We start from the raw sequence: 14,967 nt of genomic DNA on the forward strand, positions 1-14,967 counted from the left end.
CTTTGAGAGTCGTTTTTTTCCTAATTTCAGATTATCCATCAGCCTCCATCCTTTCATTAATCAATCACTAAACAATTCAGTCCATACAGGTCAGAATGCTTTGCGCATAGACTTGTTAAAAACAGAGAGACCTGTGAAGAAAACATGTAGTACAAGCCAAAACCAAATACACATGTGAACAGAACACTGGTTACACATTAGAAACAAATGCTTGTTTCATAAGTTGTACAAGAAGAATGAAGAAATGCTCTAACTTTGACTCTATGATGGAAGCACATGTGTTATTCACTATTAGCCTGCAAGTAAGCTGTGTTGAACCGGATTCTTGTGCACTTGCTGAACTATCTGGACTGTCCAAAGACTTTTGTGTGTTTGGGAAGAAGCTGCACACATTAAGTTGGCCATTAACAAATGAGTTTGTTTACTGACCTGAATGATCCCAGACCTCATCTTCAGCTATGTGGGAAACCAAAAGTGCCAGAAAACTTTACAAACGTGTCACATTTTGTGTCACTCTCACTGTAGCTTGAAGTGTTGTAAATACTGCCATCTGAATCACCACGAGGTGTTTAATATGCTTTAAAACACTTCATAATGAGCTCTACCAATATATTTTAACTGTAATCAATCAGTGTTGCTGCATTCCAATCAATGATGATCTATTTTGCCTTTTCTGTAGCCATGCTTAAGGTTTTCCTCCTTCACTGATGGGATGAGTATAGTTTTGTGGCCAGAAAACCAAATTCCAGGGATCAATATCATTTAAGAAAACAGCGCTTTTTAAACCATATTGGCACCGAGTGACACAAAAAGCAGCTTTTAATGACCATATTGAGGCTCGGGGTTTTTTTGTTGTTTGAAAACTGAAAGTGGTGCTTTTTACGCAGCTTTAAACATCCTACACTGTAAAAACAGTGTCTTGACAAATGATACACAACATTATGCTGAACAAATGCATTTGAGAAGTCACAGTTTATGGCACTTTGGGCTTTCCATATGTCCAACACATTTGGTATCAAAGGAAATGCTGTGAAGCAGGCAACAAAAATTGTGTTTAAGATTTTTATGAATTGAATAAGGAACAATAATTTAAAAAATATGTAGTATTTACTATTTTCTGACAATTTCTAATTAGACTATTAATCTATTAATTGAGAAAATGAACAAGGAAACAATTATTAGCACTAAAGCTGTTAAGTTCTATTTATTTTCTGTTTTAAGTCTAGATCAGTGATGCTCAACTTTAATAAACAAACAATACTCATCAGATGAACTGAATGAGCATTAAAAGGCCCACAACTCATTGTCTTTGAAATGGTTCATTTTATAATTCACTGGGTAATGGACTTTAAAATCAACAAGAACATTTCCAGTGTCACAGTATTGTGACCCTGGTTTGGGCCGCGGGCCGTAAGGTGAGCATCACCGGTCTCGTCAAGCTGCTGCTGTTTTAAGAGTCTTCCAGCTGACTGAAGGAGAACTTGTCAATATTTGCAGATTGTATTTACCTGTGCAGGTGAGTTTTCTCAGGAGTGGAACCGACGTCGAGTCCTTTAGAGAAAAGCTTCCCTGTTGCTGTTCACAGTCCACATGATGGTTCCACAGCAGCTTCAACAGGACGACGAATTCATGCAGTTCACACACATAACACTACAAAAGCCTAAAACAAAGTGTGAACAAAGGGGTCTCACACAATATAATACAATCAAAAAAGAAGAAAAGGGAGTTTAAACTGAGCCACTGAGAGAACCTTTAGTCTCACGAATATCTGATTTAAGCTGTTCTTCATCTAAAACAATAAAACAAAGAATAAAACAAAACTAAAGCGAGCTGCACTGTACTGGGATTGTCCCAGTTTGTTAGATGGCAGATAGTTACTGGTAAAATCACAGAAAATCGTATTAAATTCTAAATATTTTGACCGTCGACAACAGCCCAACATTATGCATAATGTCCACATCAAAAATCTGTGGGGTTTTTTTCATTGTAATTCATCGTATTTTGAGATTTAGGCCATAATTTGCAAAAGGAAAAAAAAACAAAAGGTACATTGAGGATTGAAAAATGCTATTTTATAGATATGTTGTTTATGTATAGATACTACCTACAGTAACATCACAAAAATAAAGAATTAATTTACAGAATAAAGCTAACAGATTAAAACTGTACAAAAATATATTAGAAATATATTTTTTTACAAATAGTATTTGACTCTTAAAATGTGACTAAAGTACTCTTTCAAAAACGCTATAAAAAGAAATGTGCAGATATATGGTGTGATTTGCACCGTTTACAGTTGAACACTACAGCATCTCACCATTTTTTAACTTCTTTTTTTTATTTCACTGTTTTATTCAGGATTGTTTCTTTTGTCTGTCCAGCTGGATGAACCAAACCAAAGTCAAGCTACTTTTTCATGTTCTTTCTCGTGTCACTTCCTCTTTTTGTTCTCTGAGGACACAAACTGCAGAAGAAATCTGTGACTCAAGAAGAAGCTTCACACCATCTCCGCCTGTTGGACAGTTTTCTAAAATTACATTACAGGGGTTTAATTTTCTCATTTTTCACTCACACTGTTTATACAACAAATGGAAGTCAGCAAGCTTTTGGTTGGCTGGTTTCTCTGAATCTTGGACAGAGTTGTGTTTCTCTCACAACACTTTGTTCTGTCAGAGACTCTTCAGAAGATTCATGATCATGTGGTTCTAAGGCAGGTTCCTTACTGGTGGTGGACGGGTGTTAGATAAGAGCTGGTAATCAGACTTCTAAACAGATTACTTCTGTATAAACTGTGCTAAAGCATGTTCAAGTTGAATTTACATTTCAGGAGATACTTAAGTCCTTGTATTAAATGCCTGTCACACCACTATCATATTTATCAGACGGTTAAAAGTGATTATAGCCTTTGACCTCACATAATCTGGTAACTGTCGCCGTGTACTTATAGCTTTAAAATCAAAGACTTCAAGTACTGAAGCCTCACCACTGCATCGGCAGTCTGATGTGCAAAAACAGACTGCCACATCCAATGGTACGCTGTATAAAAGGATGTTACACTACTGTTTTGAACAAGTGACTAATTTAACAGATAACACCGAGTAGAATCCCAGAAAAAAGTATAATGAACAAAAAAAATCAATATTTTTACAAATAATTAGTTTTTTAGTTACTTTTTTTTTAACAGCTTGACCGCAAAATGAGACAATATTTACTGCATTTAAATGTGCAAAAAATGTATATTACTGGTATTTGCCTTTATTTGAAAGAAAAGAAATTTCATATTAACACTGAGAAATTATTTTTAACTGTTTGCAATTTTTCTATTTTGTTAAATTACAGATAACTTGTGAAATCATATGAAAAAAAAACTATTAATTTACATGTTGACTTAAAAAAATAAAAAAATAAAAAAATAAACCAAAACTGTAAATAATGGCCACATTAGAAATTTGCATTTTTTACAATAGTACCTGAAAACCTGTAAAAATAATTCCTGTCAACCCAGTGAGTAATCTTATTTGTTGCATATTTTACATATTTCATATTCTTATAGTCCTTATTCACTTCAGTCAGTTTATATTATTTACTGGGCCTGAACTTGCATATTAGCTCTAAAATAAATAGGATGAAGTCAGAAAAGATCATTTTATGGCAAAGGGAGAATAAGTAGTCTCTGGTTTGACACATGACGACCATCACAACACTCATTCACGTGCAAAAGACAATGAGAACTTTTATTTTGGAAGTCTGTTGCAGGGTGTGAATTCCATCCTCCTTGACCTCAGCAGTTTAAGAAGCACAAATACACAAATGTTAAACAAAGCAAGAACATTCTCTTGATATGAACCCGGCACCAACTCGCTGTACAACTAAAACTACAAGTGCACTTTAGTCTCTTCTGAACAGTAAGAAATAACTGAGCAACACTTTGGTCAGTCATCTTATTTGGAATGTGATAACAGGTTGGTGCGTTTTCCATCTTTTTTAAAAAAACACAGTAACAGATTCTGCCCTCCGCTGAGAAGCTGTCGCTTCTCTCAGTTAACCCACATTTACTGAAAGGTCTCCAGTGTTTTAAGTACAGAAACTGGAGGTTACAAAGTCATGCTGTTTACAAACGGCCCATCCAGAGAGCGTCTCCTCCACCACTTCGCTCCAACCCTCGGGCCTTCACCCGACGTTAAGCTTCGTTGGTTTAGACTTTGTCATGCTTAGCTACACTTTCAGTAAAACGTGTGCTTGTGTTGTGACCTTGAGCAAAACAGCAGTTCAGAAAAAGGCCATAATTCTGTAAGGCAGAACTATATTTGGACAGTAACACATTCATATTAAGCAGCATCAGTATGCAGAGTTGACTGGTTTGACAGATATGACACAGGCTCCGTGGTCTTTAAGAAGTAAAAGCTTTTCAAATGAAGTTGATGACAAAGTCTTTGAGGCTTTCGTGAGCTTTTGGATGTAAAAACACAGTAATGCCAACTTTCACGCTACTATGTTTTTTTAAGACTTTTTGACACGTGCTCACCATGCTGCTCCAGACACAGACACACATGGTGGAGAAACAACCTTGGTCGCTCTCAAAACTTAAAAACCAGACAAGAAGGTTGAATGTAAACAGTGAGGCCTGAACTCCTCACATAATGCATGAGAGTTGGGGTTCAGTAGCATTTTATCGAATCTGAATCAAGTTTTCAATCTGCTTAATGTGTCCAGATCTTCTTGAATCTCTTATAACATCTATGAAACATTTGCAAGTGACTAAATCTATAAATAAACTCTAAGGTTTGTTGGCTGAAGGCAGGAAACACGTAGCTATAAGAAGCTACAGCGTTTCTCGTAAACATTTATTTGCACATCCTGGTTTGAACTACTAAATTGACTACCTTAAATTACTGATCATATAAATTACATTTGAACTAGTATATTCCCATTATGGACGCTGACATGGCACATGTTTCTAATACAACTGAAGTGCAAATATGCACAGAACACTCCTGATCAACTGCTGTTAAATTGGTTCCTTCTTTAACAATCAATCTTTGGCTGATAATAGAAAACCAGCTGACACTGAGCCCAATAATCCAATTACAGATTTATCTAATACAAATCATAAAGCACAAAGAGATGCTTAGGATCATTTAGAAAATGTGTCATCACAGAGTTTGTCCAGCAGAGCAGCTCCGACTCCATTATTACAACAATCTCATCATAGTCTGCAGCACATGCAGCAGAGTCTGAGCTGAGCACACAGCGGTGCGGAGTCAAATGGTCTTTATGTTAAGTTGTAAACAGTGTAGTTTGTGAGACACACTGCTAGAAATTGATTGGTTGAACTGCAGGTACGATTTCAGTCGACCAAGACTTTCTTTCATGGAAGGTAGCCCTAAAATGAACAGTAGTGGCTTTATGGGAGTTACTTCATCCTTATAAATGGTATCAGCATTGGGCCTAATATCAGTTGGGATCTATAAACAGTAGTCAACTTCCATTATGGCAAGTTACTGAAGGCATTAATATCAATTAGGTCAAGCTTCAAACATCAATTTCTTTTAAAAGAACTGCAGATTGAAAATGAGAAGCCTGCAACTCAAATAATCTCTATACAGTTTGCTAATAAGAACTGAGCAGATATAAGAGATTCAAAAGGAGAGTTTTAAGGTAATTACGGGTATTTTGGCAACAGATCTAAAATGGAAACCCTGTCGGGACTGAACCCAACCGTTAAAACGTAAACAGAGCAGAAATGGCACAGCGAACATAATAGCCCTTTTTGTGTAAACCTTTTTCCTTGACCAACACAGACTACAGAGCTAAAACACAGACCAAGTCACCGCACAAATCCTACAATGTAACTTCACCTTAAGAATAAGTTGGCAGTCTGACATGTATTGGCTGTCTGTACTGCACAGTGACACGCTTTAAAGTTCACTGCTTACAAGTTCGAGACTTTAGCAATGACCAGAACAAATGTCAGAAAAGGGAGAGGGCTTGATAAATATGTGACACAGAGAAAGTCTTTAAAGCTGCCGTTGGGTTTTCACACAGTCTGGAGGCCTCTCTCGTGGCCGTCCAGCTGCACCTTTATCTTGTGCAGTTCCTCGATCTCCTGGTGGTGGCGCTCTGTCTTGTGGCGCACCAGAGAGCGATAGAAGTGGATGGTGAACACCACAAAGATCACCCCCACTGGGACCATGATGATGGTGGAGGCCAGCGCCGCCTGCCAGCCGCTGTCCTGCACTGAGGGGGTTGTGGACGTCACCTGAGTGGCGGCGGTCGTGGTGCCGCAGACGGCGGCCTTTTTGAGCCCGCCGGAGTCCACGGGTAGGAACTTGATCCAGCAGAGCAGCACCACCTCTGCTAAAAACAGAAGGATGCCCAGCGCCGTGGAGAAGCCCCAGGCCAGCTCGATGTAGTAGTGCATGCGTTCGTGGGGCGACTCGCTGACAGAGTTGAGGTTGTGGATGTTGCTGACGGCTTCCACGTTGGGCAGGATGCAGGTACTGATCAGCAGAGCGAAGAGGTGCACCGCCACCAACACGGTGGTGCACACGCTGAAGGCGATGAGGAGCACCCGAGGGTAACTGTACTGCACCTCCAGCTGCACCTCCACCATGGCCACCTATGACAGGAACATCCAGGTCATTCAGTCAACAGGGCGAGACAAAGATACTGTGTATGTGCGACAAATCAGACAATTCAACACATTTGAGCTGCAAAGAAAAAAGTATTATTTGGGGAAGTTCAGTAAGTTCCCAGCAAGCACAGCTACTTTTTCAGCTCTTGGATGGTCTTGAAACACTTTTGGTTAATTTATGAGTACAAATGTTCTCCAACAATATACTGTTTGCAGTAACAAGATTTTGTTTAAAAAAAAAAAAATAAATAAAAATAAAAATTTAATAAAATCCTGTGCTTCTCAACCTAATTATATATATATATTAAAAAAAGAACCAGTAACTCAGCTACGACCAACAGTCATATTACAAAAATTGAGCAATTTTCCAGCCGAACTGCAGGCTGTGTAAGTAGTAAAATATCTATAGAATGTTCAGCTAATGTTGTTTTTTCAGTATTGGTAAAACCTGGGGGCACTCTGAAAAATGATGAGCATGTTAGTTGGAGGTCTTTTTACATTTTTGTAAAAATAAATAAAACAAATTCCTTTTCTTTTTTCTTTTTTTTTCAATGATTTATGGCATTATTACTTTTTAATACTGCACAAAAGACACGTTTGAGTTCTCTCTCCTTCTAGTCATGGTTGTGCTGTTTTCAATAGAGCTCCAGGACTTTATAATGAAAAATGAGCCTGCAGTGAGCAAAAATCTGACAGAAACTCCTCAGGGTTCAGAGCGTTAAGAAAGTTTAATTTTACATTCAGTAATGATGGATGTGTTTTGTTCCCAGCTGCAAAGTTCTCTGAATTTGACTCACATCTCTCACTGGTTTATTCTCCATAGCAACAGTGGCTGAGGCTTATGAACAGCCACCCGCAGGAGCAAACAAAAACCCCCAAACACCCCAAAAAAGCATGAAGCAGAGAGAACGAAGAAATGCTTCTGCTGGATAAATGACAGAAAGAATTAACCAGCAATACGACGGTTTTGTTGGTCCAACATATTTTAGTGAAGCCTGTTTTTTTGTGGTAATACAGTTGTCCCCAGTCCACCACAGGAAAGAATAAGCATGCTTTGCTATTTGAGAACTGATATTAACTACCATAAATCAATGTAATGATGATTTATGTTGTCAGAAAAATGTAATCCAGAGGACAAACTGTAACCATAAACACTGATGTGCAGCAGCCAACAATGACATTTTAAGTGCACAAACAGGAAATTGAGAGGTATTTCCTGCCCAAATTACCATGTGACACATTGGCTACTGTGGTGAATTATCTTTGTCACACAAGATCTGTGGTACTGAAGTGAACAAGCATCATCAACTTCCTGGAAAAATAAAATCTTTGTTGAGGTTTGAAACACGTAAAATGATCAGGTGAAAAACCAACTAACCATTGCAAAGCCGGACAGCAGTGCGGAGGTCCTGCTGGAGGCCTTGAGCTTGGCCCGGCTCAGGTAGAGTTTCCTCCAGGACAGGGCCTGCACTGAGTGGTGGTTGGAGCTCACCAGCTCCAGGTAGCTGCGTCGCACCCAGTCCCTGTAGTCCATCCCGCCGCTGTCCGGAGCCCGCTCTGAGACCCCCGGGGCCGGGGAGCCCATAGGGACGTTCAGCTCGCTGCTCATGGCACCTGGGGGAATAAACAGGACAGATGTGAGCTCCTCCTCACCAGGACTAGACAAGAGACTGATGCAAGCTGTGTGGATAAACCAGAATCACATAACAGGCAAAATGCTCCCCCTATCAGATACTGTATGTGCCTGGTTATGCAAAGATTATGGTAAATCAACAAGACAACCTCAGGTCGGATTCAGTTTTAAAAGTTGTGCAGGCATTTCATCAAGGTTATGCCGAGGAACGCTTACAATAGGACAAGTGTGAACAATCATTTTCATTATTTTCTCCATTATTCAATAAGTTGTTTGTTCTATTACATGTCAGAAAGTGGTGAAAAGTGTCCATCAGTGTTTCCTAAAGCCCGAGAAACCATCCATAAATGTCTTCTTTAGTCCGCAGCCCAAAGATGTTCAGTTTACTGTCAGAAGAGTAAGAAAACTGGAAAATATTCACATTTAAGAAACTGCAATCATAGAATTTAGACTTTTTTTTACCCTAAAAAATTACCCCAACTGATCAATCCAGTGTCAGATTAGTTGACAATTAATTTAAAAGTTGACAGATAATTGGTTAGTTGTTGCAGCTCTAGTCTAAACTGCATGTCATCACATTAACATCAGCCTACAGCAACATGAGATAAAGATAAAATCGGTGTAAATGCATACCTTTTTAAAAGCACTGCAATTAATTAGTCAATTAATGACAATTCCTTGGCAATGAGGTCATTTAAAAAGCTTAACGCACCATAAAACACTGAGAATGAGACAATTTTAAGTTGGTGTACAGGCTGCTATTTCAAAAATTCTCAAATAAGTTATTGAATTTCTGTAATGAATGACACATTTTGTAAGAGAAGAAGAGCTTCCTGTGTGGTCAAAATAAGTTAAAATCCCTGATGCCGACAAGCACTGCGGCTCTCAAGTCACTTACATTTGAACAATGCTGTGACATTTACGTGATTTAATGTGTATTTTTGTACCGTGGACCAACGCCACATATCAGATAAATGTTGTTTGCCAGCTTTTGCCCCTACATGGGCCTTCGAAGATATACACAGCTCAACAGGAAAACACAATGATGGAATACGATCCCCCAGTTTGTTATCTTAGGTATTATGATAATAACCCAATAAAACACTATAAAAGAATCTTTATATGAGAATGTGATCTGAGTTGTTTTTCCTCCTGCCCATCAATCACTGCAGCGTCATGGTTTTATTCTTGCTGAACAGTGACTTTGTCAAAATATTCCCACAACCCAGGCTGAACTTTTTCGGGGGACATAACATTTGTCTGCCAAAAGACTGTTCTACTGTTGACAAAGAGCCAGAGGAGCTGAGGAGGGACTTCTGAGATGGGAACAGCAAAGGACTTTTATGAAGAAAACGAAAGGCAATAAAGCAACTGTCAGAAGTCCAGCAACTGATAAATGACAGCACCATAAAGTAAACAGCTGATAATTTGACTCGTTACACTTCAGCTTTTATTACAGGGGGGTTAACGTCAGCTAATTTAGCAATATTTAGCTATTTTGCTTCCATACTTTATGGACCCCTTGTGTAGACTTTCATGGATTTTTCTCTTTTATTTTTCTTCAGGTTTGTTTCCATGGTTGTGGCCCCAAAACTCTTCATGAAGCAGCATACAGCAGTATTTTGGACAATAGTGTGCTTCAGACTTTATGAAAAAAGTCTGATCCACTGAGATGGATTTACCACTTTACTGGGGAAGAACTTGACTTCATTGCTAATTATTCTGCTAAACATTTTCTTGATTATTCAGTTTGTTGTTTGAGGTTGAAAATGTCAAAAATCTGTCTCTACCAAAGCCCAAAACGACGTCCTTTAATGTATAGTTTTGTCCACAACCCAACGATGCTCAGATTACTGTCATCGAGAAGAAACAGGAAAATATTCACATTTAAGAAGCTGGAGTCAGAGGATTTACACCTTTTTTCTTGAAAAAATAAATCTATCATTCAATTATCAAATGTACATTGATTAATTTAATAGTTGACAAATAATTGCTCATCCGCTTGCTATTTTAGCTGCAACTGTGTCCCAACACCAGTGAGATTATTTGAAATGCTGACAGTGAGCCAGGTTTGATCACAAAACGTCACCAGCTAATGTTTTTGTTGCTGATCTGAAACATAACGACGCACACAGCTGCTACAGAACATAACGACGCACACGGTTGTGGAGTGATGTGCTCAATAAGAAAATCCTACAACATGTGTAACAGAGGCACTTCCGCTGTCTGTTCTTTATAATTAAATAAAGTGAGGTGAGCGTGGTGGTGCCACTTCTTCTCTATGGGAGGCCCGAGGAGATGTTGAAGGTCTCACTCTGTTCCCAGGCAGCGTGGTTTGTGTGGCCACATGGCATTTTATGAGGGGCTCACTTTGCTGCTGCATGGAAGAAATATGCCAATGTAGCAGCAAATACTTGACGTCCAAACTCTGTTTCCTGCCGTCTTTATTTAGTACATTTTGTCTGTAATATGTGTTTTAGTCACGTCCCTATTCTGATCTACTGCGGGGAATCGGTAGCCTTATTCGTTAGTGAAACCCAGCTTGTGCATTGGTTATACCCACGAGTGAATTCATCTCAGTGTCGTTTAACGTGCTGTGTGACAATTCAGGGTGCAGTGAACTGTGATTTGCGACCCCTCTTGGGTTCTCACTTACAATTAAGGTATTAGTGTTAGAGTTAGTCCTTGTAAGATGAACAGGAACAAAGGCGTAATCTTCAATCAGACATTGTGGGGGCACGCAGGTTTATTTACCACTATTACACTACATTATTAAAACGCTAAAATGTCATCTTGTGCGTCATCACAGGCTTATCCTTATAAAAAACATGCTGTCAGCTCTGATGGGGCTCAGGAGGATTCAATCACAGGAGCTTTAACATAAATAACTCCTGGAATCTGTGTAATGTGTGTTCCTGAAGTTACAGCTGCTGTGCATAAATGTACACATCCCTCGTAATTTAAAGAAGCATTTATCCTCTCTGCTGTCTCAGGGATGCAGCAAGTCAAATGAAGGGATCAGCAAATGGAACACAGTAGATGTATTGAGGTTTCTGCAAAATCCAGAATTGCTTTCAGTGACACTTTAACACCAAAACTGTTCAGACATTAACCTGACACGATTCAGATCTCAGAGTCACACTAGTAGGTGCGTTTTGACATGTCAATATGATATGTAATAGACACCCATGTGTGACATAGTGCTACGTGCTGAAAGACCAGAAACACCTGATGAACCCCGGAAACGCCACTGATGCTGCATCCAGACGCATCAAGTGGATTTCCTGTGCGTTAATAGAAGTGTAATAGATTGCCTATGATACAAGAGAGAAGCAAAAGAAGCAAAATGCATCTCTCCATGTGTACGTCTGCTGACTAAAGATGCAAACAGAGGTTATTAAACTCCCTGCAGGTTTCATTCTTACAATTTGCAATTTCATCTAGCAGACACTTTTATCCAAAGCGACGTACATCTGAGACTAGATACACATTCATACACCAATGGTGACAAAGCTGCCATGCAAGGTGCTGCCTGCCATTGGGAGCAACTTCAGGTTCAGTGTCTTGCCCAAGGACACGTCGACTGTGGAGGGGCGCAGGATTGAACCACCAACCTTGCGATCAGAAGACAACCGCTCTACCACCTGAGCCACAGCTGCATTAGTGCAGAAATATGAAGTAAAGCCTGAAACACTGGAAACTCTTTTGCTCATTGAAACAAGTTCCTTCACTGCCTGTAATATATTCATTAGCTGTAGGCATCTGGTAATGTGCAACAACATGTTCTCCCCTCCCTTCGACGCTCTACGTTAAGTTATTCTCTGTTCCATTAGATTTGAGGACCACAAATATGCAGAGTTTTAGATATTAAAGGGGAAGGATCAGTGGCCCCCAGGACCTACAGGGCAGACCCAAAGCTTTGTCACTGTGTTCACTGCTGCTTCATGGGTGCAACCAAGTAGAATTGGGATATAAATGGGAATTATTGCATAACTGGGAGGGATGTCACAGACTTCCTTACTAAATTGTATTAGACTGACAGGAAATAACAACATGACAAAGTTCATAAAAGGCTATCTAACATAATTTCCACTGTGCATTGTGGGGCACAGATTGGCCCTAGAATTGGACCTCTTTACATGATGTTACCTGCATTTTTTTGTTGCAATAAATATCGTCACTCACGCAGCTACATTTCCCTGTCAGTAATATTTAACGTTTGGCATCAGCACCTGGACGCTACAGGGTTGTGTGATATCGTAGTTATTGTTACTATTGTTGTTGCTATTATTCAAATGCATAGGTTTATTATTATTGTTCTCCGGCAAATTGAAATGCAAATTAGAGGGCCTAAACATGCACGCTGGATCAGAGCCTCGCCCAGAGCACGTTTCTGCCAAACCCTGATGTGTGCGAAGGTCGACAATCGTACAGCAAGGACCCGACCATCATTGCTTGCAGCTTTAATGATTATTACCATCCTTTTGCACAACACACAGTTACTTCTGTTATTTACACTACATGCTGGGGGATTTTGCAGTTGGCTCACTTAAATAGGCATTTTTATGACTTTTAAAATGGCTTTCTTTTGCTGCACTTTTAATTCAACTTGTAATATTTGCTTTTTATATTATTTTATCCTTGTTTATTTTTATGATTACCATTGTTCACAGCCATGCACCACAAAGGGAAAAAAAAAAACTACATGGTCATAGTTCTCTGATGAATCTGATGAAATGTCCATGCAGTTTTGATCAGATAGTGCAGTTCCTGCTGCAGCACAGTGTTTGTCTATGTAAAGTTCTGACACTTTACTCGCTCCCTGCTCATCTTACATAATGTGCAAACACAAAAACACTGGTTTTCCGAACGAGCTTTCGCAGGTAACCACAACAGCAAGCCACACTGGTAGAAGTGAATAACCAGTGCATGACTGCAAGAGTATTATGCATGTAGGTGAGAGCTTCACAAATGATGTACAGTGCTTAGCAAATGTATGACCACCTGTCTAATTTGTCAAGCACTGTATATATATATATCTAAATATAGACCATCCAGTATCATGAAGTGCTTCAATGCGTACTCAGCTCTTGACGTTTTACCATTTTGACTAGGAATGAGGAACTTCAAACTGAATTTTTATACCCACATTGAGCCACTGGGCTTCTCTGAGAAGTCCGAAATTAATCAAGTATAACGCTCAACCACTAAAACTAGTATTTTCTGTTCAGGAATGCGAGTAAATCACTAAACAACTACAATTTGGCACCTTAGTCAAGAAATAATAATGTGCTTTACTATTTTTTCAGTTCACTTAATTCCTGGATAACAATTATAACTATATTTTAGCATTAAAAATATCATTTCAGTGAAAGAGCTTCTACATACTGGTTTATTAACCATTACAGAAAGGTAAGAAATGATTCTGGTAATTACTAATGCTGTTAATTTAGGGCATAAACCTTGCTTTGGGTGGTGGTCTAACAAAGTTGTTAAGCATTGTATAATCCTAAGAGCTTCAGTAAAAGCAGTTGGACCTCCAAGATCCTTCTTAAATTGTGGAAGTGAAAAAGCCTTTTAGATATGAGAAGATGAGATGAGCTGGTTTTTACTGAAGTTCTCAGGATTTTTATGACCTGGATGACTGAGAATCTACACAGATGAGTGTTTGTAGTATATATAGTTAATATGCAGAGCTAAAGTGATGCATTTATAAATGTTAGGTATAAATGTAACACACTTTGGGCATCTCCCCTGATTGGTTTTACAGCGCCAACAGTTCAGCACCTTCACGCCTCCGTGTATATTTAGAAAACTGGCAAGTTAGCAGGATCCGTTTACCGAGTTTAGCTAACAAGAGCCGGTCCACCGCCGGGCTGCGGCTATTTCTGTCTACGTTAGAGGCAGAAATATGAAAGCTAGCATTTCTACAAACTGTCCCGGAGCTTTAAATTACACTGAAATCCAACTCGGTCACGGTCAGAGAGTTTAAAGAGCTAAAACAGCATCCAGACAACGCAGGACTCCCCAAAGCTAGCTAACTTAGCTAACGCAGCTCCTCACCAAGTTGTCCGAGCGCTAGCACTTAACTTGACTTTATTTAAATATCTCACCTGTCTGCGGAAGTGACTTTTCAATGAGAGACTCCTCACAGTCTTCTCTCCACGTTTCAGGAAGGTAAACAGATTAATTTCAAAAAATAAAAACAAAAAATGAACCTCTGCGAGTGTTTTTTTTTTTTCTTTAATCGAGCAGCTTCAGCTCGTCGGCTGCAGGTGTCAATAACGTCCCGGTTGAGCTCCAGAAGCAGAGCCAGAAACGGTGCTGCTCTCCTCCATACCTCAGAAACCCGCAGGACGGCTGAGCTCGCTGCCGAGTGACTCCAGTCGGTTCACCTGCCGTAGTTTTTGTCGGTTCGGGTGGTGCTGAGCTGCCGAGCAGAGAGACGGAGAGGAAAACTACATCCTCATCTGGAGGCTGCAGGCTGGGGGAGCGGCCTTCAAAGTAAAAGCACGCAGAGTAAGGTTTCAGAAAAAAAATAAATAAATAAAAGTCCACATCCACGGGCGTCTTATCACAGGGGTGGGGCAACTAAATATCACGGGATGGAAACCAAAAGACAGAAAAGATAAATTAATTCGGGAATTCTATAATGCTGCTGTAGAATAAAGGCTGGTCGAGAACTATGTTAAGTGCAAAG

The 14,967-nt window shown here is 39.5% G+C and overlaps 1 protein-coding gene across 2 annotated transcripts; it reads right to left on the minus strand.

Annotated features, from left to right (window-relative positions):
- Positions 1–3,707: 3,707 nt before the first annotated feature.
- Positions 3,708–14,733, minus strand: orai2 (ORAI calcium release-activated calcium modulator 2). 2 transcript variants are annotated; one of them, XM_008306280.1, is made up of 3 exons: positions 14,608–14,733; positions 8,013–8,248; positions 3,708–6,619 (listed from the first exon to the last, which is right to left on the minus strand). In XM_008306280.1, the coding sequence occupies exons 2-3, from the start codon at positions 8,241–8,243 to the stop codon at positions 6,038–6,040; spliced, it is 813 nt and encodes a 270-aa protein (XP_008304502.1). In that variant the 5' UTR covers positions 8,244–8,248; positions 14,608–14,733; the 3' UTR covers positions 3,708–6,037. The 2 variants fall into 2 exon arrangements, with proteins under 2 accessions (XP_008304502.1, XP_008304501.1); XM_008306279.1 differs by having other exon boundaries at positions 14,381–14,733.
- Between the last annotated feature and the right edge of the window lie 234 nt (positions 14,734–14,967).

Source organism: Stegastes partitus, unplaced genomic scaffold (genome assembly GCF_000690725.1).
Source record: "Stegastes partitus isolate 25-593 unplaced genomic scaffold, Stegastes_partitus-1.0.2 Scaffold3639, whole genome shotgun sequence".
Lineage (NCBI taxonomy): Eukaryota > Metazoa > Chordata > Actinopteri > Pomacentridae > Stegastes > Stegastes partitus.